The sequence below is a fragment of the Drosophila tropicalis genome, unplaced genomic scaffold (assembly GCF_018151085.1).
Source record: "Drosophila tropicalis isolate 14030-0801.00 unplaced genomic scaffold, ASM1815108v1 contig_593, whole genome shotgun sequence".
Taxonomy (NCBI): domain Eukaryota; kingdom Metazoa; phylum Arthropoda; class Insecta; order Diptera; family Drosophilidae; genus Drosophila; species Drosophila tropicalis.
Genome location: NW_027173070.1, coordinates 639,337 through 666,730, shown reverse-complemented (window position 1 = coordinate 666,730; position 27,394 = coordinate 639,337). Strand labels below are relative to the sequence as shown.

Sequence of the window (27,394 nt, the reverse complement as noted above, 5' to 3'; positions counted from 1 at the left end):
ACACAGAAGACGAGCACAACTTGTCTGATGTTAACTGACCATACAGGCGTATACGCATTGTGGGTTGTATTTGGCGCGTTTAATAATCAAATTCATGTTGTTTTTTTTGTTTGTTGATCATTATTTTTTGCTTACCCCAACTTCACACCTTTTTGCAAAATATTTGCGTTGTTTTTTCTATGCTCACGACGCGAAAAACAACTACAGGACGTAATTGTTGTTTTTCAGGTTGTAATTAATTGCATATACAATATGGGTATTTAATAAATTAGCAAGGTTTATTTGCCAGAAAAGCCGAAAAATAATTAAGTACAGAGTTTATACATAATAAATACAATCAAAAATACTATTAATAGTTAATTAATTTGTTTTTGTATTTTTCTGTTTTTTTATCTGTTACTTTACAAACCACAATGGATCAAACAAGCCCCCCTTTTTTTTGGGCAGCAAAAATTCTGCAAAAAAAAATTTTTTTTTTTTTTTGTGCGATGTTTTGCATTTGGAACTCGTCTTGTCACCGCCTGGCTCTTTCCTTTAGCCAAAGCAGTGAAATATTTACGATCAAATATAATGTATCCCATGTGGTCGGGCTTCGGACATGATTCTTTGCGGTTTGAATATTATTTTTAAAACCATTTGGGTATTATTTTTAGACTTAAATCTATTTGCGACTTTATGTTGATATATGCTAAAAAACAGTTCGATATTTCATCACGTTGAAAAGAAATGGATGAAGGCGGGGAGGGAGTGTAAACAGGCTAAATTGTCGTGTCCAGTCACTGACCACAAAAATTACCACTTGTTTCATTTCGACCATATAAAATTTATTACTCATAAGCTCCCATTAACCAAAGGGGAAAGATGAGCAAGAGAGAGAGAGAGAGAGGGAGAGAGTGTTATGGTACCTAAAATTCCACTAAGGGAATTTCGTTGGAATGGGATAATTCGACGCGGCGGCGCCGAATCTTTCCGTATTTTTTGAAAACTTTTCCAAATCAAACTAGAACCATCTCCTGCTAATTCGCTAATTAGAGCCTTGCGACACAAACCAAAATGAATCACATAGTGATATACCAGGAGATTAGCATGTATTCGCGCATGTCGCGCAAAAGTTTTAAGCGGGAGCTAGAAGAGACCGAACTGGATGTCTGAACGTGAATGAAAGAGCGTCGTGCGATTCCTTCAGACTTGCGTCATAACTGGCGTCTGGTTCGGCCCCAAAAAATAACGAAACACAAAACATTTCATTTTCACATTTGGGTGCGAATCAGCGGGCATTTTTGTGTATAAATAAAAGGTTCTTTGCAACTGATGAACACAGAACTAGAGAGACTTTCGTCGAAGCAACAAACCTGCAAATAAAAGCCCAACAAAAAGGATATACATACCTACAATACTAACAACTACCAGAACTTCAAAATGAATTTGACGGTAAGATGGTCAATAATTATTACTATAAATTTCCGCTAATTTTACGCCTCCATTTAACAGAATCTCTATACTTGGATCTGCTTTCTGCTTACCATTATTATTTGCAAAATATCACAGAGCTTGGCAAAGCCCACCTATGCCTATGATTTGGATAGTAGTTATGAGACCTATGACACGGATCGCTATGGTAACGGGGACAATTCATACTCACTGACCTACGGCAAGCCATTGACAGAGGATCGCCTAAAGAAACTTAATACTGGATACTATTATGTCGATGATGGCTACATTGCTCCAGTTTATGGCAGTACAAGCACAAATCAACGTCGTCATGACCCGACATATTCCGATGATTCTACATCTGGATTGCCAAATAATGTGAGATTTACTCCAATTGTGCGCTACAAACAGACCCGCACCAAGCGCAAGAAGTTGTTTGTGCCCAACTTCTTTGGTTAAACCCTTGATCCTGTCTTGATCTGACCTAATTAGACCTGGGCTCGACTTGCGGGCCTGAGAGTACAGACTGATGATGTTTGTTATTGCCTAGTATTAGTTTTGGTGGCTACACCAAAAAGTACCTTAATATTTTATAATAATATTATATAAAAAACTAAATATATATACATACACACAACCTAATCAATAAACCACTTTCAATTTCGAGTCGTGAATTTGGAATTAAAACAGTTTTGTAATTTACAGCTGAAGTGGAATTCGATCAAAATATTTACAGGAAGTGACTAGAGTGTTTATTTTGGTGATATGACTCTAGCGCTTGTCTATTGCTGTAAAGTGATTTCGATCATTATATCCAAATTTTTTAGCAATACTATGTTAATTGGGCACTTAGCGGCAGGTGGGCGTTTAAATAAATTGTTTCCCTAAATATAGCCAACCGAAAGGAGTTACAATATAAAACAAAGTTCTAAGCCATTTCTCTGATACATACGATTCTGGGTTTCGTGAAGCCCTAAACAGTTGGAGTGACCTCAAAGAAGGGAGATTCCATTATAAGTATGATATAATTTTTAGTTGGTTTGATTTTCTCTGGAACGCTCCTTGCTACAGAGTTTTCCCCATATATGTATGGGTTGGGTGGACTCTCTCTTTTGTCTGCACCGAATTTTATTACCGTTTTTGGCATTGTCTTGAATTAAAAACAGTTTAAAGTGACCTTTTTGGCACTATGTGCTACAAATCTATCATTAAGTCTAGTTGGAATAAAATGTTTTGTTAATGCAATGCTTGCAAATAGTGGCTATCGTTGTCATTTAACTTGGATTTAATGGAATTTAGAGGCTGCTGTTGTTGTAATCGTTTTGGCATCTCATTGGTGGCCTTCATCATTAACCCGAGTTGATCTTTTAGGCTTGTAAAAGTGGGTCTATTTCCGGGTATGGAACACCAGCAGCTCTGCATTAGGGCAAACCTGAAATCAAAAGTAAAACTTAGACGCATTCCAATCCTTCAAAATATGTTACCAAATTACATATCGTCGGAGCAACCTTCTGGTCGCTTCATCCGTTGACCCTGTCTTAATAATTGCAGCAAATCACTAGGCGCTACTGAAGGATAGGGCATGCCTCCCAGAGTCAAGATTTCATAAAGTAAAATGCCAAATGACCAGCTTAAAGAGGAAAAGAACATGTAATGATAAATCGATTAGGATTAATACGTGCTAAAAATGTGAAGCTTACACGTCGCTCTGGCTTGTGTACACTTGATGGGTTAATGACTCAAGTGCTAGCCATTTGATGGGCAATTTGCCACTTCCACCAGACTTGCGATAGACATTCTCATGATAAACATCCCGGCTTAAGCTGAAAATCGAAAAATCAGTACAATTATAGTGAAGCAAAACGAACAATTAAGAAACGTAGCTCACCCAAAGTCTGCAATTTTGATGCTACGATCCATGGATATTAAAACATTACGTGCCGCCAAGTCCCGATGAACGACTTTGTTCTGAGCCAAAAATTCCTTAATCAAGAATTAATGCTTATCAAAAATTGCCTTTTGAAATTGACTCGCCTCACTTACCATACCCACAGCCACCTGTTGGGCAATGTCCAGCAAATCAACATATTTTAGAGGGTCTCGGTGGGGCTTCAACATTGATTCTTTGCAAAAGGTATTGAAATATTCCTGATTTTGAAAGACGAGCTTGTTTTTAGAGCTTGCTTGATTCACAGGTGCATGATGGCCATCAATATTTTCAATATCATTTAGACCGTATGTTTTGTTGTCTGCCGCCAGAATAAAGATCTCTTGTCGTATACTAGCCTGCTCCACTTCAAGTTCCTCTAACACTGTGGATGGTAGTGATCGGTTCATGTCTTCAATACGTGAATCAATGTCCTGCTCTAATTTTTGTGTACGTTCGTTTTTAGCATTGTGCGCGCTTTGCTCCTGTCGAAATTTCCACTCCTTTCTGAGAAGAGATCGTACAAATTGTTTTGTTTATCATTTAAACTCTAAGTTCACTCACCGCAAAAAATTTTGCAAGCTGCCCAGGCTGCAATATTCTATAAGCAACATCATACGATCCCTGCATCTGGTGGAGTAACCGACAATGCCCACAATATTGGGATGCCTGCCCACGGCTTTAAGCATTTGGATTTCACATTTAAAGGCCTGCACGTCTTCCTCGTTTGGCTGATCTGTTATAGATTGATATATCATTACGCTCATCTTTTGAAGCTTTAGTTTACCTTTAAGTAGCTTTACGGCTACTTGACGCTTCTTGAAGACACCTCGACGCACCAGACCAAAGGCGCCCTCACCCAGAATATCCTGAAGCAGAACGGCATGCGGTTCCACTTCTAGTTCATCCATACTTAGATCAAGACTGCAATCATTAACCGAGATATTTGCTAACATGCTGCTATTATCTATAAGGGATAATTGAGCCTTTGTCTCTTTGACGGACAATTCGAGTCCAGGACGACAGTCCTTGCGAATACGACTTCGGGTGCAGAGTGTAAGAAGGCATAACATGACGACACAGCCAATGGGCACAATTATCAAAAGAATCAACTTAATGAGATTTCCATGGCTTATCCATGGCTCTCGGGCTCCCTTGTTTAGAAAAATTACGGTTCTGCTCATGCCTCCCATGGTATAGGCAACCAAACGCACCTCAAAATTAGAGCCTTTGACCCTAATCTTTGGAATGTAAAAGAAACTGGCAGTCCCGTTTACATGGTATTGGGCCTCCTCGCTATCCGGATGCAAGTCCACAACGTGCAAGGTGTAGTTGTCCGGGAAGTGATTGGGCTCATCCCAGCTTATTTTCAGCGCCAGATTATCCTGTACATAGTGCTCTTGAACTACAGTCAAATTGGATGGTTCAGCGGGAGCTGTAGATCAGAAAACCACAAAAATAATAAAAGAATTTAAGATTGAGATTATTTTTCTTACCACACAGAGTGTAGTTAAATTGATACCAATCTAAGCAAGTAGGCGCTTTTATGGCTAACCATTCAACAGGACTCTCCAATTGATTCTTTATGTTCACCGATCGTAGGCCGACCATGATTTGCTCGCCAAATTCAATCATATCAATGCTATGTCTATACAGCTCTCGGGGCTGTAAAAAGATAGTGGTAATTATGTGTTTAGGCTGTCAGTGTCTGTCTACGAAAAGTGAGAGCACTGGTTGGGGATACTTACATTACGGAAATGCACTGGCGAAGGCTGCTCCATGCTAATGCTGTCCGTTGAATAATGAATCAAATCAAAATAACAATTGTCGTCTATGGAGGCATTTAGAATTGTTTTAGGTTATTATTTGTTTTTGGAAATATATTACTTACCTGCAGTGGGTTGCCACTCTATATCGGCCACCAAGTGCCGTGGATCTTGGTCCTTCTTATTAAAAGTCAGCAAGTTAATTTCACCCATTTTCCTCGGAGTATAGCCACGTTTAAGTGTATTAAAGGTCAGTTCAGTGGCTATCAGGGAGTAGGCTCCATCGCTGTGTACGGCGAGAACGGTAATATTGTGAGCAGTGCCAGGTGCCAGTGAAGGAATGGTGAACCACTCTTCATCCGACTAAATGGAAACAAAATGTTAGTAAGAATTAAGCTATAAAAGAGTTTTTCGAACTCACCATGTACAACAAGGATTCCATAACTTTTTCACCCTTTTTCACAGCATTTAAGCGAATGACATACAATGCAGATTGACTGGCGGCGATTGTCACATGTCCATGCTGAACCCAGTCCACACGAAATGTTAGCTCCGCGTCTGTGCGACAAACCAACTGAAGATGATAATTTTCCTGAATTTTGTGGGGAATAATGTTTCGGGTTAATTGGCTACTCTGGTCTCTAGAACTACAGTTCCTAAAACAATTTCGAAATGTAACTCTGGTGGATGGATTCGCCTGGAGACATTTCTGTGTACAGGCGGCATCATTGATCACTGTCTTATCTTCGGTGATTTGGTTCAACAGAAGCAGATCTCCATGATTACTTCCGATGAGTAGCCAAAATATAAATGCGTATTTGGCATAAAGAATTATCATCTTATTTTCTTTTTTGAATTTATTCAACTCTCCAAATTTTCTTGTTGGCGCCACCGAAAGCAACCTCCACTCTTTGATTATTGAGCTGAACTGAAGAAAACCCAAAAGGTCTCTCCATAGAGTAAACCTCAACGTTTCCGACTTTTGTATACCCTTGGAAAGTTTGATTTATGTAAAGGAACTCCACGCAAACCATTATAATACGCAGACCCTTATCAAAAAAAGAGTATTACAAATGGCAAACGAAAAGAAGAAAATGAGAGAAGGAGAAGTAACGGAACGGGAACGACAAGAAGGCCAGAATTAATGCAGAATTGCTTCGATTTCTTATTTTGCTTTGATTTTTGTTTTCATTTGTAATGCAAAAATTGGTTACTTCTGTCTTCAGGGTATATTCGTTTTTTGGAATCATTTTTGTCTAGCCATAGTTAAATATTTTGTTCAAAGCAAATATGTTTTGATGTAACTTAAATTGTTTAAGACAAAATTAGTGTTCTTTTAACAATCCGTAGGATCGTAAGTGTATGTATAAAGGAGTAGTGGCCTATCACTTCTAGCTTATTTTGGCAATCCTTAAATCTTAATTTACAATGGAAAAATGAACACAGGACTGCACAAAATTACCCCAACACTTGTTTTAAACAATTAACATACATAAGTTTTGATCTAAATTCTATGCATACAGTTTTTATATTAGTACATGTATATTTTCCAAATAGTTTCGGTTCAATCGATTGCTGTAAAGATTGAGTTTCAAATCAATTTGTAGCCATATTCGAATTCTTAAAGTAGTTGAAAAAAATTTAATAATTTAAAAACAAAATACAATTTGTCTAGTTCCTTTTAAATTTTACTTTGTGAAAAAAATACAAAAAGGTATGTAAAAAAAAATACAATAATAATATGTAATATTAATTCGATTAAAAAAAATAATAAACAGTTGATAATTGAGAATACGAATACTGACTGAATGAGTGGGAACTTAGTTTCAGAGTTTGTCTGAGTATTTTTTTGTGACAACACAACCGCGTTTTAAAAAAATTCATACACAATTCTTAATAGATAATACAGATACAGAAATATATAATACTAATACAATTATCTTGAAAATGCATTTTTCGTGGCTGTCTTGCAGTCCTTTTGTGGCAACTTGAGTCTGAGTATGACGAGTGAGTCTGTGATTGAGATTTTGGGTACATTTCTCTAAACGTATTTCAAGCTAAATTTTAAGTTATTTCTATTGTTTTAATGTCCTCGTTAATTGTAACCGGCATTTAGCCCTAGCGTTTCATCTTCTCCACTGGTCGATGGTTGTGGCGGTGGCGTGTGTAAAATATTATAGTCCGACTGATTTGTTTTAGCATTACATCTTCCAGAGAATGTTGTGGTAGGCGGTAGAGTATCTTCTGGGTTTCCGTTACCATTCAGTCTGCCAAAGCCGGGTATGCTGTATACTCTGAGACGGGCCTCATGCTCCCGGCGTTGTTGCCTCAACCTTAGATCATGTTCTTCGCGCATGTGATGCAGCTTGAGATCCTGCTCCATTTGTTCAAAACGCAGTTTTTGTTCATGTTCTCGGCGTGCATAATCAATTTCGGCCAATCGCGCCTGTTTTAATAGTTTAAAAAGTTCCTGCTTATACTTTTGTTCCATATTGGCAATGCTTATTGTGTCTGTTTGGGCCGACGACATTGTCGTCGCCATATTCGAGGTGGCTTCATTCATGTCATCCGACATTACAGACTGCGCTTGGGAGTGCTAAAATAAATAAAAAACTCTTTATTCATAATTGAATTATTTGAAACCTTCTCGAATCTTACGTTTCTCTGTCGACGTTTGCTTCGCATTGGAGTATCAGAAGTTGAAAAAACTGCAACTGGTTTATCTTTTTCACTCTCTATTACAACAGTCGCAATATCATTTGCCGAAGCCAGTTTATTTGCAAGTTTGGCTCGTTTACGTCGATTGGGGGTGGGTGGGCCTGGCGGCTTGACACATTCTGGCTGAGAATCGCCATCCCCTCCAGCAGTGGACGGCGGTGGTGAGGGTATGGCAATTGTCGATGTTTGCAATGTGTCCTCGCTGGCATTTGTGGCATTGGGCAAATGTGCGGCCAGTGGCATGTCTTCGTCTTCGTCGATATCAAGAATTTCCTTTTTCAGTCCGCCGCCTCCAACTCCACCATTGGGAGCGCCACGAGTTTGGCTGCGCGAGTTAACCGGATCCTTATGTAGCTCCTCCATGAATTCTATAATGCGCATGCCCTCCAGTGCATCGCCTTTCGGATGCTTCTGCTGGTATTCTCGTTTAGCTGTGTTCTTCATGCTTCGCCATTGAACCTGAATCTGTTCTAGTAATCGATGTCGAAAGTTCATTGAATTAAATCTGTAAAATAAACAAAAGGGGTATAGGTAAGCTGAGACAAAACAAACTGCTGGCCATACATACTGCTTTGTGATTTGACTCCATGCAAGCCGCTTAGCTTTTATGCTTTTTGCATCAACACTCCTATTCTCCACAAAGGCTACTTTTGTTTTAATGACCTCTAAAAGAAGTCCTCGCTCAGCTTCCTCCCAATTGAGGGAACGTTTCTTTCGTGTGCCTTTTTTTTTACCCTTCTCTTCATAATCTTCACCATTGTCGTTTTCCACCCCCTCTCCATCCCCTTCATCGATAGTATTTGTTGGTTTGCTTGATTTCGCCTCCAACTCGCTAGTACCGCCTTTCTCATCATCGTCCTCATCTTCATGCTGGGGCGAAGATGACGATCCCTTTGCCAACAGCTCCTCCAATTTCATTCTAAATTCCCAATTCCCTTAAGTTTCTACAAGCTCTTGTCTTGTCTGTATACGACCGTACAAATGTTTTGCCATAATTCGCTTTACAACACTGCACTTGGTGTTAAAAAACATTTTTCGTAAATACTGGTATTCCAGTGTGCACTAGGACGCATGTTGCCCAGTATTCTCCAGTGTTAGATAACCAATTGCGTCGGGTGAGTAGCAAGGCAGCCGAGATTTTTCATTCCGGAAAATCTATATAATTTTTTCGTTGAACACAGCAAGATGGCTTTCGGAGACTATCCAGCTGAATACAACCCAAAGGTTCATGGACCTTACGATCCAGCCCGTTATTACGGCAAAGGTGGGTTAATCTGAATATACTGCGCGCAGTTTATTACGTAATCGCGAGGTTCTCATCCATCTTGGTGTCTTCAATTTTATATAATAATTTCAATTGCAGCTGATGTCCCCTTTGGACAGGTGAAACTGGGTGAGTTGGGCGCTTGGTTCGGCCGTCGCAACAAGACTCCAAATGCAATTGCCGGTGCAGTGAGCCGCGCATGGTGGCGTTGGCAGCACAAGTATGTGTTCCCCAAACGTGCTGGAATTGCACCCTTCTTCCAGTTGACGGTGGCCAGCATGACGTTCTTTTACTTGATTAACTACACCAAGTTGAAGCACCACAGGAACTACAAGTACCACTAAACCTTGCGCTTCATTCTTTGGAGTAAGGTTTGGTGATGATAAAACTCTGTATGATTACATTTAGATTTTTTTGGCTTTAGTTTTCTTCAAAAGGGCTTAAGTGAATAAAAGAGCTGCGAATAATACAGTGTTGCACCATCATCACCATCACTAAAAATTACTATTAATTAGCTTCCACCTCGTAACGATTGCACTGGGTTGCGGAATTTGGTCCGATATCGACTTCAAGGCTCGGTGCTCGACCGCTTGGCATATGGATTTCACATATAAAAGGCAACGGTCGATCGCAGTTTAAAGTTTGCCAAACCCCCTGGGGAGTCAAGGCCACACAGCTGGAGCTGTCATTTACTCCAAAGCTGGGATGGCCAATATCCCAGGCTCTATGAAGGAAGCAAAGCAAGCTCTCGTTCTGAGCAGTGCGAAAGTCGTAGGAATTTACGGAAACAGAATTGTTATACTTAAGTCCTACATATGCTAGAAATATGTCCTTCACGGTGGAGGAAGGTTGATTAAAATTGACCATTAAGTGTGACAAGGCCATTGTCCGTGCTGTAGAGACTATGTGGGCTAAGCTTCCACTGAATTCGCTAGAATCGCTACACACTCGCGAGGCGTTGAGATAACTGCTTGGTGCAGGGTATACACTAAAAAGACCCACTTGGGGTACACATGTGTATCTGTCGAGAGCTGGAATAGATTAGCATTAACCTTTTAAACTTCTAAGAGTTCCATTTTCCACCCATTACCTGGCGGCCTGCCGTATAGGCTAAAATAGTCAAAACGACTGTCATTGATCATCTGGGAAAAGCTTAAGTTCTGTGGACACTGAAGTATATGGCAATTAAAAAAATCGCCTGGTTGCTGCCAAACCGTCAAATGACTACGTGCATCCTTCTGCAGTTGGCTAATGTTGAAAACTTTTCTTAGCTTGTCAATTGGAGCGTAATTTAAGGCCATGCCACGCAACTGAAGGGCCAAATTGATGCATTCATTCAACGTTGGAGTATTCTCCAAGGCCAAAGCATCATCCGCAGATGCACGTTGGCATTTGCGTACCAGGTAAAATTTCAAAGGCGGAGTTTTGGGACACAGCAACGATGTGCTTGAGAGACAAATGCAAGTCCAAATTAGGATAATAAACTTAATCCACGACATTATCAATATAGATTCTCTTTCACAACTAAATTTAGTGAACTTGCTTGCGTGAATTAAGTATTTGAACTTGTCCGTCATCAAATCAGAATGGCGGCTTTTGTTATTGTCAAATTGAGTGAGTTTATTGTTTGTCTAAATAATTTGATCTTAATTTTATACAGAAACTATTGATGCATTTCCGTTTTGCATGATGACATTGCCAAGCTCCAGACGAGTATTCTATTAAAATTTTAATACTCGATTAAAGCTGGGCAAATGATCTAATAAGACTATTGCCCTATATTTATAATATGTATATGTGTGTGCAAATAGGATTTTAAGTTAATGACAAGAAGATCTTTTAAGGAAGTTGAAAAAGAGTGCAGCAAATTGTATGTAGTTATTAAATTAATAAATTATGAATAAAGTTATAGTAGGAGTAGTTAAAAATAGATCACCTGAGCATCGGCAGCTTCATTTTCCAAGTTCGTGAAAGTGAAGGTTAACATTTTTGTTTTTTTTTTTGATTTCTTGGAGTGTAGTGCATGAAGGTAGTGTATATCTAATACCAACACCGATTGTGCTAAACAGAGTATATATGTATAAGTTGTTATACTCTGCGACATTAGCGGGCAATAAGGATTGGTTGGCCAACCAATTGCCTGGTAATCTCTCACACATGGATCGCAATATCTAATGACTAATAATTAAATCTAGATTCGTAGGGACGTAATAAACTAGAATTTCTAAGGTTATTCGAATTTTTGACTACCGTTGCAGCAGCACAATCAATGTATCAGATTTTAAACACTTTGAGTGTTCGATTTTGTTTTGTTGAATTTTGGAATCGCTCAATTTTAAATTGTGAAATTTTTGATGAGTTAATTAAAGTTTCGTCTTCATCTGTAGCTTTAGCTGCTATGCGAAAAGGCGGTGTTTGTATATGGACCACTATATATGGAGCTGCCGGAATTGGACACTGTCTTGGTGCTGCGACGTGCCATGATACAGAGGACAGCAGCCACTACAGCGAGCATAAGGATGAGACCCGCAATGGCAATGGCTATGGCAAATGTGCGCTGGGAAACGCATAGGGCATCCTCCAGGGTCTAGAAAACAATTAATAAAATACAATTAGAAATCGTGAAAACTCGACTTGCACTTAAAGGTCATGCTACCTTTTCCTTATAAACAGCGTCCTCATCATCATTATCATTTGGATTTTCATTCTCATTGACATAGAGGCCGGAGAAGACTTCTATGGTGGCTGGTAAAGAGCCATCATCATCTTTATTATCGCTCACTGTCTGACGCTTGGGACGCTTGCCACTGCAAACAGGGGCCTCTTGGCAGCTAGGATCTTCCTGAGCACAGAGCTGCACATTGCATTGATAATAAACCGAAGTGGTATAGGGAAATTTATGTGCCGGGAAGGTGACATTAGCTGCCAATCGATCTTCAGTGTATTTGAATTGACCCATTATTTCGTTATCCATGGGACAACTGAAGAAAAGTTATGTATTAACAAAGGAATATTGATCTAACAGCATGTACTTACCCATCTTCGCCCACCAAACGCTGCTCACCCCAGCCCAAACCGTCGCGTACTATGCAATTGGTGACCTGAAGGCCATACAGCTGCTGCTTGTCAATGCTAATGACAATGGTCAGAGGATCTCCGATCTTTACATCATCGGCTATCACATGCTCATCATTGTAGATTTTCATATGGCAACCTGGCATGGGAATTTCATTGTTGCTTACAGTGTCGTCTACCTCCTCCTCCTCTTCAAGAGGGTTATTGTCAAGTGATCGTCCATAATCACGGCGATCTTCACTGCTGCCACTGCGAAAAGCTTGTGGTTTTTGTGTATGTTTACGCAAATGTTTCTTTGGCTTAATGGCAGCATCGCGACTCTTATAGGTGCAACGTACATGATAGCCACGACCCAGATCAGTAATGAGCTTCAAATGCGGTTGCAATACAATTGTATTGAAGAATTCAATGCCGCCAGTGTCCTGCAAAACAAAAACAAAAATAATCATAATTACAGAAAGTACAAGTCTATGAAACTTAAAAAGTGGCGACTTCCCACATCAACTTTGTTAATTTCAGTAAAAACGCTTCAAAAAACAAAAAAAAAAATAAAAAATGGGTCCCTCTCTCATTAACGTCAAATTTCCACCACATAACAAAAGACTGAAGCAACAAACTTGCCATCGACTGTGTCCGAATTCATGGAAGAAGCCATATCAGCCAACTTACTCGACTCACAATCTACTGCCATGCACTGGCCTGGCCCTGGGCCCTTCTCATTATTATGCATTCAGACTATTTACGCTCCGTTGAAGCTAGAAATCGTCGTAGCTATATGTACTTCCTGATGTTGTCATAGAACGTTGCTAGCTAAGCTGAGATCAAGCCAAGTGTAACGTCTTCGCCTTAGCATTCTGATGACTCAATTTCAAATCTGAGATTAAACATTTTTACGTAGCATTATTGTGTATTGTACTTAATTTCAATTCCGTATTGGACCTTTGTCCATTAAAACCATATTTTAAAATGTTTCATCCAATCCTCAGTTCATATTGATTGTTCTTAGGCTTTACCTAACGGTATCTGTACGTGCTAATTTTGATTCTGCTGGCAGACATGGTAATGTCTGTAAATACAGGGTCGGACTATGTCTTTTTTAGAGTGTACCTTTAGAAATACATATACAATAAAAAGAAAATTTTGAAAATATTTAATTTTTTTTAGATGGGGTTCTAGAGTTGGTTAGATTAGCCAATTTATAGGACTGAATCAATGAATTTAATTAAGTCAGTTGTTTGTAAGTAAAAGAAAATAAAATATACCAGTTTCTTTTTATGTAATATCGATCAACTTCTGACCGCCACAACTGTTAAAGCCGAAACGAGAGTAAGTCCGCCCCTGCACTACGCACATAAATAATCTTTCAAGTGTTGAAGTTTTGTAATTGGGCTTCGGGCTCACCACATTTGGATTTGGGCACGGAAGTTCTTTATTTAAGTGGACCCGACGCTTCATGTGCTTCTCATTATGTTTAATGCACTCACAATAGTTGTACTTGAATTGGGTAAGTTAGTCTTTGTCAGAAGCAATCCAGAACTTGGGCTTGTTTAATGTTTATTAAAACTAGATTGTTCCCCATGATTAATCGATTTGGTCAATAAATTTGTTAAATTTATTAAAAACTTGTCATTTATATATTCTATATAGATGTCACCTGCACTGGACTTATATAAACCACAACAAACGAATTTAAAGAGTAAACAAACTTCGGTCTGTACCCTCGGCTTATTGTTCTTTTTCTACATGGCGTATACAGAGAAAAGTATCTACCTATTTCCGACACAGAAAGAAGACAGGGGCAAGAAACCTGATGACAGTTATGTTCCTGAAAATGGGGGTAAGAAAGCCGGAGCTCTCAGCATCAACTGAGTTGAAGTCTACAATAGTCTAATAAAGGGGCTAATAAAATGACATTTAAGATTTTCCAGGTCCACAACCAGTGGCATATAACGGCAGATAGAGGTATTATGTCATCATGACACTTTGTATCACATATGTACGTGTGACTCTATGTATCTGTGTGTCTGTCTACCTGTAGAGAATAGAAATGTAAATGAGCTGCTGCAAGAGAAGATGGCCTTTTTTGTAAATACATATCACAACAGGTTCAAGTCGAAGGCGTGGGTGTCATGAAGGCATCGCACCTGGTGACCTTCACTCCAAATTCAATCACGGCAATCGCATTAAAAAAATATAATATGATTACGTGTTGTGTATATGTAAGCAGCAGAAACAACAATTTTCACGGCCAAACAGCATCGGCAATAAGAACAAAAATAACAAATAAAACATAAAAGATTTTCAATTGCCTTTGATGTAAAAAGTGGAATGGAAGTTTGCGTTTTCATTGTGAGCTCATCATCTGGAAGGTAATTAAAAAGCTTCAGTACGATCTATAGATAATTAAATTATGCATGACATGAGCACCCCCCAGCATTGACATCGCCAAGTCTTTACAGTCTATGCCTCTTGAGTTTTGGGCATGACAAGTTAAAAGTCGGCAAGTGACTTTTTTCCTTCACGTCAAGGTAAAATTTACTGAGCTCATCTTTTGATGACGTAAGACACAGAATAGGCAGCCGGTGACGCTGCCGCTGCCGCCGCCATTGCATTTTAATTGAAAAACAAACTACAAGATAACCAGCAAATAAAGAGAGAGGGAGAGAGAGAGAGAGAGAGAGCGAGAGACAAAGAAAACAAACATCTTTGCTGGCTTTATTGATTTTTTCCATTATGAACATCGAGTAAACAGTTTTTGATGCGAAGGACAAAAGACTTAGGCTACGAACTTGTTTAAATACAAAAATCTACTGTCTTCAGTAAATGCAAAAATTAAAAACTCAAAAATGTTGTTTTTTTTTTAAATCATTTTTGGGGGAGATTTACAAAAGATATGCCAACTATATTGCCACAATTAACGTTCAAAACTTCGTTTGAAGCAAAAGGAAAAGTCAGCCACAAAATTTCAAAATTAAACTTTGCTCCATTAATGCTGAGAAATCACATAATCGAATGTAGTTTTGTCGATGCGTAAGTTGCTTTTGGACGGTGCTAATTACGGATTGCACCACGAATCAACTTCAGCACCGCATAAAAGGCACATCGTGAGCTAAACTGGGTAGTCTGGGTATTAAAGTAACATTACATGGAAGTTTTATGTATATTGGTAATTTCTATTAGGTTATAACTCATTAGTTATCAAACAAGAAGTTTTTCATACTTAGAATTTTAGTACCTAATGTTAAATTTTAAGTAGGCAACTCATTAAGTTGACTTTAATTGAAGGCTTGTCTGTCAAGTTGTGAAATAAAGTTCTTTCATATAATATACCAATATATGTATCCATAAGTATTTAACCTTGTAATCGATGTCTTTACTAAGCTTGCCATATTAGTCATGTTTAAACTACTTATTTTGCATGCCAAAAAGGCAAAACAAGCTATCAAAGTGAAGAAAAAACGATAATTTGTTCAAAGCGTAGGTTGTTCTATTTATACTCACCGTTTCCTTGGGCATTGTGTTGCAGCTTCTCAAAGGTAACTTATAGCGTAGCGGGCCCACATGATCTCTATGGAGTGATTCAAATCATGTTTAAGAGTTGAGAATTCGCCGGTTTCTGTGTGTAATTTTTGTTCTCTCTTACCTGTATTCACTTAGGCATGTAGAATTCTTTGATAGTCCTTTCGGATAGATCATGCCACTAAATAGGCCTGTTTCGTGATTTGGAGGGGCATCTTTAATTGTAATTAGCATTGAGCCCGACAAACATTCAACAAAGACGCTTGGCACAATTGTCGTCTTGGGACTGGAATTCTCTTCCGCTGCAGCAATGGCATCGCTAAGCGAACTTTGAGTGTCTTCTGCAAGATCAGAAAAAGAGAGAGAGAGAAATTTTAAAATTCAACTATTCCAGCATGGACATGAGCAAACGGTTCAAAGGATGGAGCATAAGAAAACGTGGCATACAACTGCCTACCACCACGAAATCAAAAGAGGTCATGACTGCTTGAAATTCAAATGGTTAATAATGTTAATTTCATTATACCTCAAATGGCACTCTTCGTCAAAACTCTGGCAATAGTCTTTTGGGTATCGGTAGTAAAGTATTTCATTAGAAATGATGAAGAAGCTACCTAAACATAAATGTATAAACTAGAACCTATTTACTAGCATAGGCCTTCGATTTATTGTTATGTATAACCAAGGGCTAAGGAAAACTAAGTAAACACAAATGCCAAACCGTAAAATAAATTTGAATTTCATTGTCATTATTGAAGCCCCATTTGGCCTAAGATTGAAGTAAACCGGAGTCACTTCTTCCGCATTCAATTTCAGATAGGCTTGCTTCGTTTACTTGGAATTGGTCGCTTAAATTTGCTTTCGATGCTTGGGAGCAGAAAATGTGGCACATCTCTCTCTTCTTTGCTGACTTTTGCTCGTTTCATCGGATGCATTTAACTTGCCTTTCTTAGTACAACGACCTCGAAGGCAGCCACAATTCGCATCTCTTGTGCTTCGGGGTTCACGTTCTAGTCCAAGCAAAGTAGTTGCCTTCCAAGCCGGTTTTCAGCTTCAACATGTTCTCTTTCTTGTTTCAACGACTTGGAGCATTATCTGGGCTGCCACATGCAATATTTAATAGCTTTCTATTATGTATAATGTCTGTAAATACATTGTTCTGAGGAAAAAGCATAGTTGCCATCGATTTAAAATGCCTAACCAAATGATTTTTATGTCGAAATTTTTTTAAATCTCTGTAATTTAGGCAAAATTTTTAAGTTCAATTATGGCTGACCTTCTACCCAAAGAAAAGAAAGCCGAAGTCGCTGATCAAAGTCCTAAATTGGGAATAGATTCTCTTGCTGAAGACCTTACTGCGGCCTTAACTAGCGTCAGCAATGACGATAGATCAAAGTTATCTGATTCAACAGTACTGCCATCTAGGGAAAACCAAGAAGAGCACAATGTTTCAACAAATATTGGTAGTTCCGAGGAGTCTAGCGAGGTATTTGCCTCATTTCGCTCTTTCCACCACTAATCAGCCTTTGTCTTCTTTAGGTATCTGTCACTAAGGATTCCATTGAAAGTTTCGATTTTGAAGTACATCGGTGACTATATTCATTTAACTCTTTGTTAACCAACTACTAAACTTATCTATCTTTAGTCTGATTTCGAATTCGAAAGCAGATTTGCACTTGCTTCCATTAGATGAAGATTTCAGTGCATTGAAGGTTATCTCCGAGGATAAGAAAACACTAATGGGCAAGAATCCGATGAAACTTGATATAGCACCAAGACTATTGAAGCTTTTGCATGATTCTGATAAATGCTGTTACCTCGTGTTTGTGGGCAAATACAAATTTCGTTGCCATTTGGCAGTGCTTCAGGCCCATTCGAAATACTTTTTGCATAAAGCAAGTCCAGACGAATTGGTCTCTCATTTGCCCATGAAACATATAACACCGCCAGCATTTCATTTGATTTACAACTGGATGCTTGGCGTTAAGAACGCAAAGGCTACAAACGACTCCCCTTGTCGCAGCATTGTGGAAACAATCAGCGCAGTGAAATTTCTACGAGTGGACGAGTTGCACGAACAATGTTGGAGCTTATTGAATGCACCGGAAATTACAGAGAATGTGGCCTTTGCCCTATGTCAAGAAGCTGTCCGTTTTGATATACCCAAATTTTCTACCACGATGCTGGCTCGAATCTGCAAATTTTTTCTAACTTTAGTCGCATCTCGGGAATTTCTAGAGCTGGATGGTGACATTGTTTGTCAACTGCTGGCCATGCATAATGTCGGAGTCAACAGTGAGATTGAGGTACGATTCACAGTTGTGACTGATTTCAACATGGAACTTAGTATGCTTCTTAGGTTTTTATGTCGGCCTTACGATGGCTAGCGCACACATGGCCCGAAAGGCGGCCTCATATGGTCAAACTGATGCATTGTGTTCGTTTTGGCCTACTTCCTCCATTATTTCTACGGTTCCTACAGAATGAGCAGCAGACGAAAGTTTTGCAATGCATCTCGCAAAATTCAGAAGTTCAAGAGATGATTAACAAAGCTTTTGTGTAAGCATCTTGAATAGTTTTTGTTTTATCTAAGATGTAAGGTGTTGTCATTTTAGTTACGCCTCAATAGAGCTCTTTGGCTGTGACTTGAAGAAACGTCTCCCCTACCTTTTGCCCGACTGTGAACTGCCAGAGCAACGCAAATGGATCTACGATAAGGAATGCAGCTATCACCAAGAATCGAATTCTACGCATCGTCAATTTTTCACCTACACAGAGTTTCTTAACTATTTGAAATCTCTGCAGGAAAAAGGTCCCAACCACTGGCAGCAATTGGCCGTGCTTCGGGATATCCGCGGTTCTGTGTGAGATGTTCTTTTAAGTAGTTAGTATATAGATATAGACAACATGCCTTTCAAGATCTGTGATTTTTTTTTTTTAAGAAAATATAGAGTTAATCGTGTGTCATAAAGTATTAAAAAGGTTTAATACCATTTACTGGTACGTAATTATTTAAACAAGTTTAAAGATAAACAATACACAAAGTTTCCCCACTATCGAATAAAAAATCGAATACAATTGGTTTTGAAATGCTCCTTATTTACTCTGGAGAGAGGTTAGGACCTCCGCACCTTAAATACACTTACTTGGTGTTGGAATTTGTGCCCCTTGTGAGGTAAGAGCTGCGAGTGTCTGAAAAAAGTACAAAAATGGGTAGGTAAATAATGCATAGTAATACTTTCGAGTTATTATAAGAAGGCAAAGTGCCAACGTAAAGGTTAATTAAGAAACTATAAGGTATAAATTCCAATTTTAATTTAACATGATCAGAAATATGTGAGGAATTACTTACAACCAGCAACGCCGAGCAGAGTATGCGAATTTGTGTGCCAGACTTCATGGTGATGAGAGAAGGCACTGCAAATAGAAAAAAAAGATTGTAAAGAGAAAGATGGAAAAGCAAATGTTATATAAAATTGACGATAGACACAACCGGTTCCATGACCAATACACGATTAAGCTAAAATTTATTTATCTGGGAACAACAAGTCAGGGACGGATTGAGAAAAGTAGGAAATTTAAAGCCTGCAATCGAGGCATTTGCAATGATTTGGGGTTAAGGTATTTATAGGATTATTTTACTATTTATATATAAGAAAAAAATAAAAATACTCCCCCTTTCAAAACACAAAATACGTTTTCTCTTGCTACGTTGGGGCGGTCACAAAAAATTAGGACCCCTTCCGCCTATGCTCTTCTCTGGCCTTGCTTATCCGCCCACATAGGTTAGTTGTGTTCACATACATACGTATGTCCTCTTGTTAAATTTGTCAGTTACTTGTAAAGCACAGAAATAGGAGTTTTAGACATAGTCACACATAACCCTCTCAGGCAAATGGAAAAGAGTATAACTTGGTTCAATCACCATTAAGTAATAAATATTCAAAGAAATACGGTAGCCGGCAAGATGATAAACACTTCCTGATAACTGTGAGAACATTTCAGTCCAATTTTGAGAGCAAGTCATGGCCTCCAAGTAGATATTGATCTACTTCGGGGAGAAGACAACACAAACAGACAAAATGAATAGCAGCTACAATACCAACAATATGACCAACATGGGCGTGACGAAAGGGTTACAAAAAGAAGCAATTCCTATATAAAAAAGCATACTTTAGAGTACAATAAATGAAAGATAATGAGGTGAGAACCCAATTCCAGAAGTCGGAATTCGAATCCTTGCTACGCTCATGCCAAGAAGATGTACAACTAGTTTTGATCGGTTGGCCGCTGTCTAATTTGTATAGATATCACTTACAATAATTCATTATGATGTCACAATATACACCAAAAAAGGCCGTCTCTACAATTGTACTCACCCATTGTGGTGAATGAAATTGAACCCAGGGCTTACCCTCTTGTTATCCAAACACTTTATATCGCTTGTAACTTCCTCCTTCTTTGTTGAGTAGGAGACTTATGTTATTAATGATATTGTGTCAAGATTGAGAAAATAGGTCAAACGATAACTGAACAGTTTTCTTATTAATAAACTGTTAGTAATTTGTCAATAATTCCAGATGTGAGATCAAAATATACGAGAACATGACGCAAGCTTATGTGTTTTTTCCATTTGTTGTTTCGCAAAAGCTTTACTCAATACTAAATGCAAGTCGCAAGTTCTCTAGTCGCAGTGAAAATGTAGTAAAGTTGTGAGACCGACACTGAAATACCCTGAAAAAATTACTGCAAATTAAACATTTTTTCAAACGATAGACGTTTGTAAATTTTAATCAACTCGTATTAAATGCAGTCTCTAGGTTTTCTTTATCCTTATCAAGTGAATGCAGGATATAGAAATATTCTACTATTGAGGGAGTAAAAGGTTAAACACGAGCTCATGAAACGCTAACTAGCTAAACAGATAAAGGTGACGCAACCTAAAACACAGTGTTTGCATGCAGTCACAGGTAAAAATTGTATGTACAGTGGAACCACAAATATCAGACCGTCAATTATAGGGGTCTTTGCAGTATTCGAGTCACCGAATGAGAATTTATTAATCTGTAACAAACTTTCAAAATCTTTGCAAAAGTTAATCCGTGTTCGTCTATCAGTTCTTTCATAAAGAATCGAGGTTCTACTGTAATCTAATGATTTCCCGATGCGCCATGGCCACAAAAATTCACTATTAACCCTGTTTTTAGTCTATATGCATATGTATCTGTAATTATAAGTAATAACCCTAATTGGCATTTGCTCTGGTTACCCAGTTTAAAATGAAAAATTCGCAAAAACAAAACTGACCATGAATTATGGGCCATCAATCAACTATGATAAGGGAAAATTGCACAAAAGTCGCATAGTCAGTCGATACTATATAATTGAGTTTAGTTTCCTGAGATCGTGTGCGTTCAATTGTAACGAATTGTTGTTGTTGGTGGTTCGGCCAAGTGTCGAATGTCGTTTGACACACATTTTTCTGACTTGACGTGAATACTGGCACACACACACATAGACACACTCACACATGCCCACATAAATAGTTTAAATAGCAACAAACGAACAAATGGGCCGTGCAACTGAATAAATGAATTAGGTTTGCATGCACGACACTCGAAACAATTTGTTTAAACAATTGCAGTCTCGTTTGTCTTTTATTTTCCAACAATAAAAACAGCCTTGTTGATTTTTCCATTTTTTCACTCCCTCCCTTTCTGTGAAATAGTAAACATAATTTACATGCTTGTTTAATTTTAACAACTTTCTGCCTCGCCAAAATTCGATAGAAAAAAAAAATAAGTTAGACTAAGCATGAAATTGATTGCCTGTTACCCCAACTTTGAAAAGTTAACTTTAATTTTTATATGGATGTGTAAAAAAATTAGAAAACATTAAGAGAACAAAAGACTTGGGACACAAACTTGATCAAACTTGATTTTACGAACGAAAATAATTATTATAGAATGCTAAAATATTGAAAGTTGAAAACTTTAGAAACTGAAATTAGAATTTGTAATACATTAACGTTACTACTTAGTATTACTAGCTAAAAAATGTGCTCCCAATTCGCGTCTATCACATTGCAAGACTAGAATCTATGTCAAGATCTACTAATATTCAGATCAATGCAAATGGCCAAAGGGAATACAACTCCCAACTGTGTTAGATACACACGCAAACATAGACTAAACAAAAAAAAAAGCGACCAACTACGACTTAACCACAAGCAATCGGCCAAGTCAGCCAGGTCTTGACCTATTTGAAACAAGCAAATGGCAGTTAGAAATAGAAAGAGTGTGGAAGAGAGATGATGGAAGTGGATAGAGATTCTAACGACTCTCAACTTTCGGTTGTGGTTTCCCCCAACCTCACAGCCCCCCAACTTCGCCTCTTGCCACAAAAATGAGAAATCTGGTCGGTCTGGGTCTTGGTAATATGATCAATCAGCATAACTATGCGTAAGGCTAATTTCGCTGCCATAGAAAGTAAGTTTTTTTGGCTGATTGCGTTGAATCTCACAAAGTTGACGATATGACAATGGACTGCATCTTGGCCGTGTTCTTTAGAATAACGATAATCAAGCCAGATTGCCTATCTCAGCCGCAGTCAGTTCCACATTTCAAATTGTGTATGCATTTTTTTGTTCAGGCCTTTTGAGGTCAACCGGCCGCATCTTTGTTTTTATGTTTTTGTCTTAGCTTTTACTTTTACTAACGATTCTCCCCGTAGGTGCTTTTGTCTTTAATTCGGCCCAAACTGCGTTTCTGTCTTCGACTTCATGGATCAAATTAATGCCAATTGAAGAATGAATCAACCGCCACCAACTTTCACCTGCTTTCGTATGCAGGCAGCATGGCTTAACAAATTAGAATTTTAAATGCTCGTATTTTGGTACAATTAACTGGGCAAGAGATATTCTTTTGATGTTAAAGATTAAAACGAGCTTAGTTTTGGTAGAATCTAAATCAAATCATAACTCTACTATATTAATATTACACAAGAAGGTAAATAACTAATAAATATTTTAAAAGGGTATATAAAGGTCAAAATGTTTTTTTAGCTGTCACTTACTATGACCTGATAGTGCGGCTGTTAAACGCCAACACCGAAATTTCTCGAGCTTTATATTTTTTTTTAGAGATTTGACCGCACATTAACCTTAACATGTGCCAATGTGTGGCTGAGAGATTTATTAGAGAAGCGCTTGGCTTGTCTGGCCAATCATTTGCCATAGCGCCAAATTGAAAAGATTTGAGTTAACGTTGTCTCCTTTCGGTTTAGTTGCAAAACCATCAAAAGTGGAGCGTGGGGCATGGAGATAATGAAAGATATGTGTGTTTGTATGCGTGTTGCCACATCTTGGACCCAACTTTGCAGAGTGTGTCCAAAACAACAACAAATGCGACCACTGCCCAAATTTGTTGTGTGAATTTTCAGTTTGTTTTCGACCCCTTCTATTACATAAGTTTGCTGTTTTTTTGTTCAACCGTGTTGATTTGCCAAGATGTCCAATTTGGATTGGTCAGTGCTCTTAGAGGCCACCTACAACCAGAGACCTAAGCCAACTGCATAAAGAAATAAAATCATATTGAACGTGACTTGAACTCAGTTCGTAGACATGAGTGTGTTTGATTATTATCTCCCGGCTCAATATTTCAGTTAAAAGACATCTACCTGTTTTTTTTTTTTTTTTTCTCCTTTACATTGGCTGTCGCCTATTGTTGTGTTGTTAGTTGTTTGGCCGGCGGCAATCTGATACTAGTTTGCTAGTTCCGTTTTAAGAGGGCTGTTATTAAAGTAAGACAAAGTACAGAAAAGCTGATGACTATCCATTAAATTAATTATGCAAATTTAAAGATGCAGCACATCAAATTATAAGATTTAATAAACTAAATTTAGCTTCTAACCAAAGTAGGACAAATTAGGCCAACAGAGGTAAGAAATTTAATAATAAGAAAGTGACAAGACAACTCTCGACAAATAAAAGGCACTTTTATTATACACGGACAACAATATCTGCCTTTGCAATATTAATAGACATATATGTGTATACATAGGTTCACTTTCTTTACTTATCATATATTAAAACATAAATTTCAAAAAGAAATTGTGTCTCCCTTAGTTAAGTCAAAAAATGTTCTATAAAAATAACAGTTACTCCCTTCACTCCTCCTTCATTCATTTAAGCTTAAAACTAGTGCAAAAGTCACAAACTGACACTCTAAAAAACAATTCCATAATAAAGCTTATATCAATGCAGTTGCTTTGTTGATATACATCTATTAAAAACCGTTTTTATTTTGTTTGCTTTTGCTTTAATGCATAGAACTAGCTGGACTGCTTTTCGTTTCGAACGACCAAATGAACTTCGTGACTCATACGATCAAGGGGCACGCCTTTTTGCCAAAACCCACATAAAAAACGTACAGCTGCAGAAAGTATTTGCATTTCACAATTAAAGTTAGCTAAAGCCGCTTAGTGACTAATGCAGAGAACCAAGCGACAAGTTTGTGACCTAAGTCTTTTGATTTTAAATGGGGGGCCTTCGAGTCTGTTAGTTAATAACGGTAAAGAAGTTGGCAAAAAAAAAAAATAATGCGGAAAATGTCTAACTGAGTTGAATGAACTCTTTGCACACCTTTCTTTAAAAAGCTGCGAACGAGAGAGAAAAAATCTTCAAAAAGAAATATTTTGCCATATATCGAAAAAAAAAAAAATGATAAGTCGTTGTGAAGAAAAATTAGAGACTACACAAGGTAATCGTAGATATTTACTTATTTTTTTAGTTTCCTTTCAAGGTTATTTGAAACAGTTTTTCAACATGTTATTAACAACTATATTATATTTAAGAGGCATAAAAGATTTTCTGTAGAAAAAACAGGTCTTCAAGCTAGCTTAAATCACATAAGAAGTTTGTTGCCATAATTTTTTGACTTGTGTTGGCGTTTATGATTTAACCAAGCAGTCAGAGAGAACGTTGCCATCATCCGGCTCGCCTACACACAATACTTCATACGCAAAGGCCAAAAATTACATACATTTGTTTTACCTGCAATTATTCAACGAAAAAGGTGTTGCCATCCACACACATTAGACCATTAAATTTCCAGAAAATATTTTGATAGTTAACAACCACAAATTAACCAATTAATAGGCAATGGATCATCACAATGGACCAGAAGCACACACACAGACACACAAACACACACACGGGTTTTTCTTTATTTTCCATTTCCCATGATGATGATGATGAGGCCACCAGACCTGTCCATCAATCAAAATTTGTTTTTTTCCCTGTCTTTCGACATAATTTCTTCTTTAGACGCCAACACGCATAATTTTTGACCCTCATCGTACTTGACTTGGACTCTTAAACGTTTGCTTGTTCGTATAGAAGTGCTAAAACTTATAGCGGCTTACTATCATTATGAAAAAGAGAATGAACTTAATTTTCAGAAGTATTTCGACTAGGGAATCAGCCTTAGTAAAAATAGAGAATTTGAGCAGGTTCTCTATATATGTAGTACCACCAGGTTCCATAAGGACTTGGCTGAAGATTTTAGAAGATTCTAAATCTAAAACTAGTTGAGAATTACAATTTAGGGACGAAGATTGACCAAAGAAACGGCAAACTCATTTTGGAAAATTGTTTCTGGTCTTCAATTTCTGAATTGCATTATTTTTCGTTGACACACGATGGAAGCCGGATATGAGGTAGTAAAAAATTTAACAGAAATAGGAAAAATCCATGCCTAAGACGGGATGTTCGTGACGTGGTTACCAACTATTACCAGTGGTTTCCTTCCTCGCCATCATCCATCAGCACTGTTACACGTTGTGCAAGCTAATACATATGAATGTGGTCCAAGCGACAAATGGCAAGAGATCTTTGTAGTAACCATATTTGTGTGAAAACGATGATATAACTTTTTATATATATTTTTTTGTGAACTTGGCCAATTTTTACAGCTTTGAAGCTAACCTTGAAGAACAGGTTCATTGTATTAAGGAGATGTCTGCGACAGTTTTTACATGCAGCAGGCAGGAAAAAAAGAAAAACGCATTTAATTTATTATAAAATTAACAAAGCAAAATCCGCCTCCATTTACTTGGTTCGTAGTCAAACCCGCAGCGAACCGGTTTGAATGATGAATTTATGAAGTCATCGGCGAGGTTTGCAATTTTTGTACGGCGAGACGCCATATTGAAAATATTTGATTTGAATTTAATTTTTCAGTTTTTGCTTACCCTTCACAGCTGGTCCAGAGCTTAAGGTTTTATGGTTTTTTGTTTAAGGTAATCCAATTTGTTGTGCATAGAAATAATGATAATTTGTAAATTTCTTTTTGATTTTTAATTGTATAAACTTATATGTACGTAGATCCATCCGATGGCTTATAATTAAAATAGCCAAAATTGTTATTTCTTTTCCTTTTTCAAGTTTCGTGTTTCTTTTTTGGCAACACTGGTTTTACGTGTTATTTGCCTTAAGGAGAGAGAGAATGAGATAGGTTATGCACAAGTAAGAGAGGACTTTCCAGCCTAAGTCCCAACCCCCCTACCAGCGCACAACGGACGCTCAGTTGGAGAGCCATTTAGCTCCCAAGGGCAACAACAATCAAAAAACAGCAAGACCACCAAAAACAACAACAACACAAATAATACCGCAACTTATCCAAAAACATTTCCCCCTTAACAGCATGGGCTGGCGTTGCCAATGCGTTCGCACGAATCCCAATTAGAACAAGAATATAGGGGGGCTAATATAATACAAAAAATAGCTTGTAATAATAATTTCAGACCACATACTCGTGTAGTTGTATTTGAAATTCACACAATTCACTGATTCTCTGTTTCACACACACACACACACACCCGAAAACTAAGATCTTGAAGGGATCGTCTTTATACCGAATGATCGCGTCAACCGTCTTCGTTAGCAATCTGGCCAAGACTGAGGCAACCCCCACGACGTTCGTTTACTCCGACCACGACCACGTCAAGACGAAACCACAACCGGTCTTGGCCAATACGTTTTTCGGAGTCGCTTGGAAGAGAGATAATTGGCAAGTCGGAGAGCCAAGACTCTCTACATATGTACATATGTACATATTTATTCAATTCCGAAATAATCTAAGTCTATGGCTGTTGGCGGCTTCTGGCCCTGTACCGCACGCTCGACTAATTTTACTCCAACACCTACTACTACGGATCCAAAGTGTCTTGGGTTTAGGTAGACGCCTAATTAAAAGGGTCCAGCACGTACCATGCCACAGTCAGATTCGGCTAAGAACTCAAACTTTTGTTACCGAACCGACCCCAAATTATTTATGTGTTATTTGCTCTTTGGCCTTTTTCCTTTTTCTATATTTCTGCTTATTGATTGTATTATAACAAATATTTCCTTTACGTTTTTCCATTGTATGCTCATTCCATTAAGACTTTATTTATGTTTATTATCCGTGTTTTTCCTTCTTCGTCTTCCTGGAAAGAAATCGTGTGGGAATGCCCGATTCGAGAGTCAATATTTTGTGACTTTGCTATGGAACCTCAGAACCTCAAAGAAACGTATGTATGTCTAATTTTCCCAAATTTGAATTTTAGAAATAGGAAATCAACGTTACTCAAACATAGCAAACTGAGGCTTTATTAGGAACTAATTGAAAGTTCTGGGATTTTTAGTTTAAGAGT

At 38.0% G+C, this 27,394-nt stretch overlaps 7 protein-coding genes across 9 annotated transcripts; 3 read left to right on the top strand and 4 right to left on the bottom strand.

Annotated features, from left to right (window-relative positions):
* The first annotated feature begins 1,325 nt into the window (after positions 1-1,325).
* LOC137577576 (uncharacterized) lies at positions 1,326-2,088 on the top strand. Its single transcript, XM_068291076.1, has 2 exons — positions 1,326-1,431; positions 1,492-2,088. Exons 1-2 carry the CDS (start codon positions 1,420-1,422, stop codon positions 1,888-1,890), a joined length of 411 nt encoding a protein of 136 aa, XP_068147177.1. The 5' UTR covers positions 1,326-1,419; the 3' UTR covers positions 1,891-2,088.
* A 382-nt stretch (positions 2,089-2,470) lies between these two features.
* On the bottom strand, positions 2,471-6,061 carry tor (tyrosine protein kinase receptor torso). Its single transcript, XM_068288692.1, has 11 exons — positions 5,546-6,061; positions 5,250-5,487; positions 5,107-5,189; positions 4,855-5,023; positions 4,146-4,793; positions 3,923-4,094; positions 3,475-3,865; positions 3,320-3,414; positions 3,132-3,254; positions 2,924-3,061; positions 2,471-2,863 (listed from the first exon to the last, which is right to left on the bottom strand). Exons 1-11 carry the CDS (start codon positions 5,960-5,962, stop codon positions 2,668-2,670), a joined length of 2,670 nt encoding a protein of 889 aa, XP_068144793.1. The 5' UTR covers positions 5,963-6,061; the 3' UTR covers positions 2,471-2,667.
* Positions 6,062-6,790: 729 nt separating this feature from the next.
* On the bottom strand, positions 6,791-8,837 carry LOC137575918 (uncharacterized). Its single transcript, XM_068288693.1, has 3 exons — positions 8,411-8,837; positions 7,783-8,347; positions 6,791-7,720 (listed from the first exon to the last, which is right to left on the bottom strand). Exons 1-3 carry the CDS (start codon positions 8,758-8,760, stop codon positions 7,220-7,222), a joined length of 1,416 nt encoding a protein of 471 aa, XP_068144794.1. The 5' UTR covers positions 8,761-8,837; the 3' UTR covers positions 6,791-7,219.
* A 63-nt stretch (positions 8,838-8,900) lies between these two features.
* On the top strand, positions 8,901-9,591 carry ATPsynF (ATP synthase, subunit F). The gene is made up of 3 exons (XM_068290097.1): positions 8,901-8,957; positions 9,024-9,106; positions 9,206-9,591. The coding sequence occupies exons 2-3, from the start codon at positions 9,028-9,030 to the stop codon at positions 9,448-9,450; spliced, it is 324 nt and encodes a 107-aa protein (XP_068146198.1). The 5' UTR covers positions 8,901-8,957; positions 9,024-9,027; the 3' UTR covers positions 9,451-9,591.
* A 22-nt stretch (positions 9,592-9,613) lies between these two features.
* LOC137577849 (uncharacterized) lies at positions 9,614-10,605 on the bottom strand. The gene is made up of 2 exons (XM_068291406.1): positions 10,197-10,605; positions 9,614-10,137 (listed from the first exon to the last, which is right to left on the bottom strand). The coding sequence occupies exons 1-2, from the start codon at positions 10,603-10,605 to the stop codon at positions 9,614-9,616; spliced, it is 933 nt and encodes a 310-aa protein (XP_068147507.1).
* Positions 10,606-10,700: 95 nt separating this feature from the next.
* pio (piopio) lies at positions 10,701-26,668 on the bottom strand. 2 transcript variants are annotated; one of them, XM_068288695.1, is made up of 9 exons: positions 26,513-26,575; positions 25,952-25,971; positions 19,053-19,117; positions 18,847-18,892; positions 15,825-16,041; positions 15,683-15,749; positions 12,143-12,603; positions 11,763-12,087; positions 10,701-11,693 (listed from the first exon to the last, which is right to left on the bottom strand). In XM_068288695.1, the coding sequence occupies exons 3-9, from the start codon at positions 19,098-19,100 to the stop codon at positions 11,496-11,498; spliced, it is 1,362 nt and encodes a 453-aa protein (XP_068144796.1). In that variant the 5' UTR covers positions 19,101-19,117; positions 25,952-25,971; positions 26,513-26,575; the 3' UTR covers positions 10,701-11,495. The 2 variants fall into 2 exon arrangements, with proteins under 2 accessions (XP_068144796.1, XP_068144795.1); XM_068288694.1 differs by lacking the exon at positions 25,952-25,971 and having other exon boundaries at positions 26,513-26,668.
* Positions 16,892-18,675, top strand: LOC137577308 (kelch-like protein 35). Of its 2 annotated transcripts, none has more exons than XM_068290739.1 (5): positions 16,892-17,186; positions 17,240-17,289; positions 17,346-18,006; positions 18,060-18,259; positions 18,316-18,675. In XM_068290739.1, exons 1-5 carry the CDS (start codon positions 16,968-16,970, stop codon positions 18,566-18,568), a joined length of 1,383 nt encoding a protein of 460 aa, XP_068146840.1. In that variant the 5' UTR covers positions 16,892-16,967; the 3' UTR covers positions 18,569-18,675. The 2 variants fall into 2 exon arrangements, with proteins under 2 accessions (XP_068146840.1, XP_068146841.1); XM_068290740.1 differs by having other exon boundaries at positions 16,952-17,186; positions 17,240-17,281.
* Positions 26,669-27,394: the final 726 nt, after the last annotated feature.

What these genes read in the sequence shown, in the direction of transcription:
- tor (XM_068288692.1), bottom strand. Translation starts at nt 5,962, where the DNA reads ATGATAATTCTTTATGCCAAATACGCATTTATATTTTGGCTACTCATC. An exon ending in AACAGGTGGCTGTGGGTATG is followed by an intron (nt 3,415 to 3,474) that starts GTAAGTGAGGCG and finishes TTCTTGATTAAG; the next exon opens with GAATTTTTGGCTCAGAACAA. An exon ending in TACACAAGCCAGAGCGACGT is followed by an intron (nt 3,062 to 3,131) that starts GTAAGCTTCACA and finishes TTCCTCTTTAAG; the next exon opens with CTGGTCATTTGGCATTTTAC.
- LOC137575918 (XM_068288693.1), bottom strand. Translation starts at nt 8,760, where the DNA reads ATGAAATTGGAGGAGCTGTTGGCAAAGGGATCGTCATCTTCGCCCCAG. An exon ending in TGGAGTCAAATCACAAAGCA is followed by an intron (nt 8,348 to 8,410) that starts GTATGTATGGCC and finishes TTTATTTTACAG; the next exon opens with ATTTAATTCAATGAACTTTC. An exon ending in GCAAACGTCGACAGAGAAAC is followed by an intron (nt 7,721 to 7,782) that starts GTAAGATTCGAG and finishes TATTTATTTTAG; the next exon opens with CACTCCCAAGCGCAGTCTGT.
- ATPsynF (XM_068290097.1), top strand. Translation starts at nt 9,028, where the DNA reads ATGGCTTTCGGAGACTATCCAGCTGAATACAACCCAAAGGTTCATGGA. An exon ending in AGCCCGTTATTACGGCAAAG is followed by an intron (nt 9,107 to 9,205) that starts GTGGGTTAATCT and finishes TTTCAATTGCAG; the next exon opens with CTGATGTCCCCTTTGGACAG.
- LOC137577849 (XM_068291406.1), bottom strand. Translation starts at nt 10,605, where the DNA reads ATGTCGTGGATTAAGTTTATTATCCTAATTTGGACTTGCATTTGTCTC. An exon ending in CCTATACGGCAGGCCGCCAG is followed by an intron (nt 10,138 to 10,196) that starts GTAATGGGTGGA and finishes AATCTATTCCAG; the next exon opens with CTCTCGACAGATACACATGT.
- LOC137577308 (XM_068290739.1), top strand. Translation starts at nt 16,968, where the DNA reads ATGGCTGACCTTCTACCCAAAGAAAAGAAAGCCGAAGTCGCTGATCAA. An exon ending in GTTCCGAGGAGTCTAGCGAG is followed by an intron (nt 17,187 to 17,239) that starts GTATTTGCCTCA and finishes TGTCTTCTTTAG; the next exon opens with GTATCTGTCACTAAGGATTC. An exon ending in GAGTCAACAGTGAGATTGAG is followed by an intron (nt 18,007 to 18,059) that starts GTACGATTCACA and finishes TATGCTTCTTAG; the next exon opens with GTTTTTATGTCGGCCTTACG.
- pio (XM_068288694.1), bottom strand. An exon ending in ACATGCCTAAGTGAATACAG is followed by an intron (nt 15,750 to 15,824) that starts GTAAGAGAGAAC and finishes ATCACTCCATAG; the next exon opens with AGATCATGTGGGCCCGCTAC. An exon ending in CGTTTGGTGGGCGAAGATGG is followed by an intron (nt 12,088 to 12,142) that starts GTAAGTACATGC and finishes ACTTTTCTTCAG; the next exon opens with TTGTCCCATGGATAACGAAA.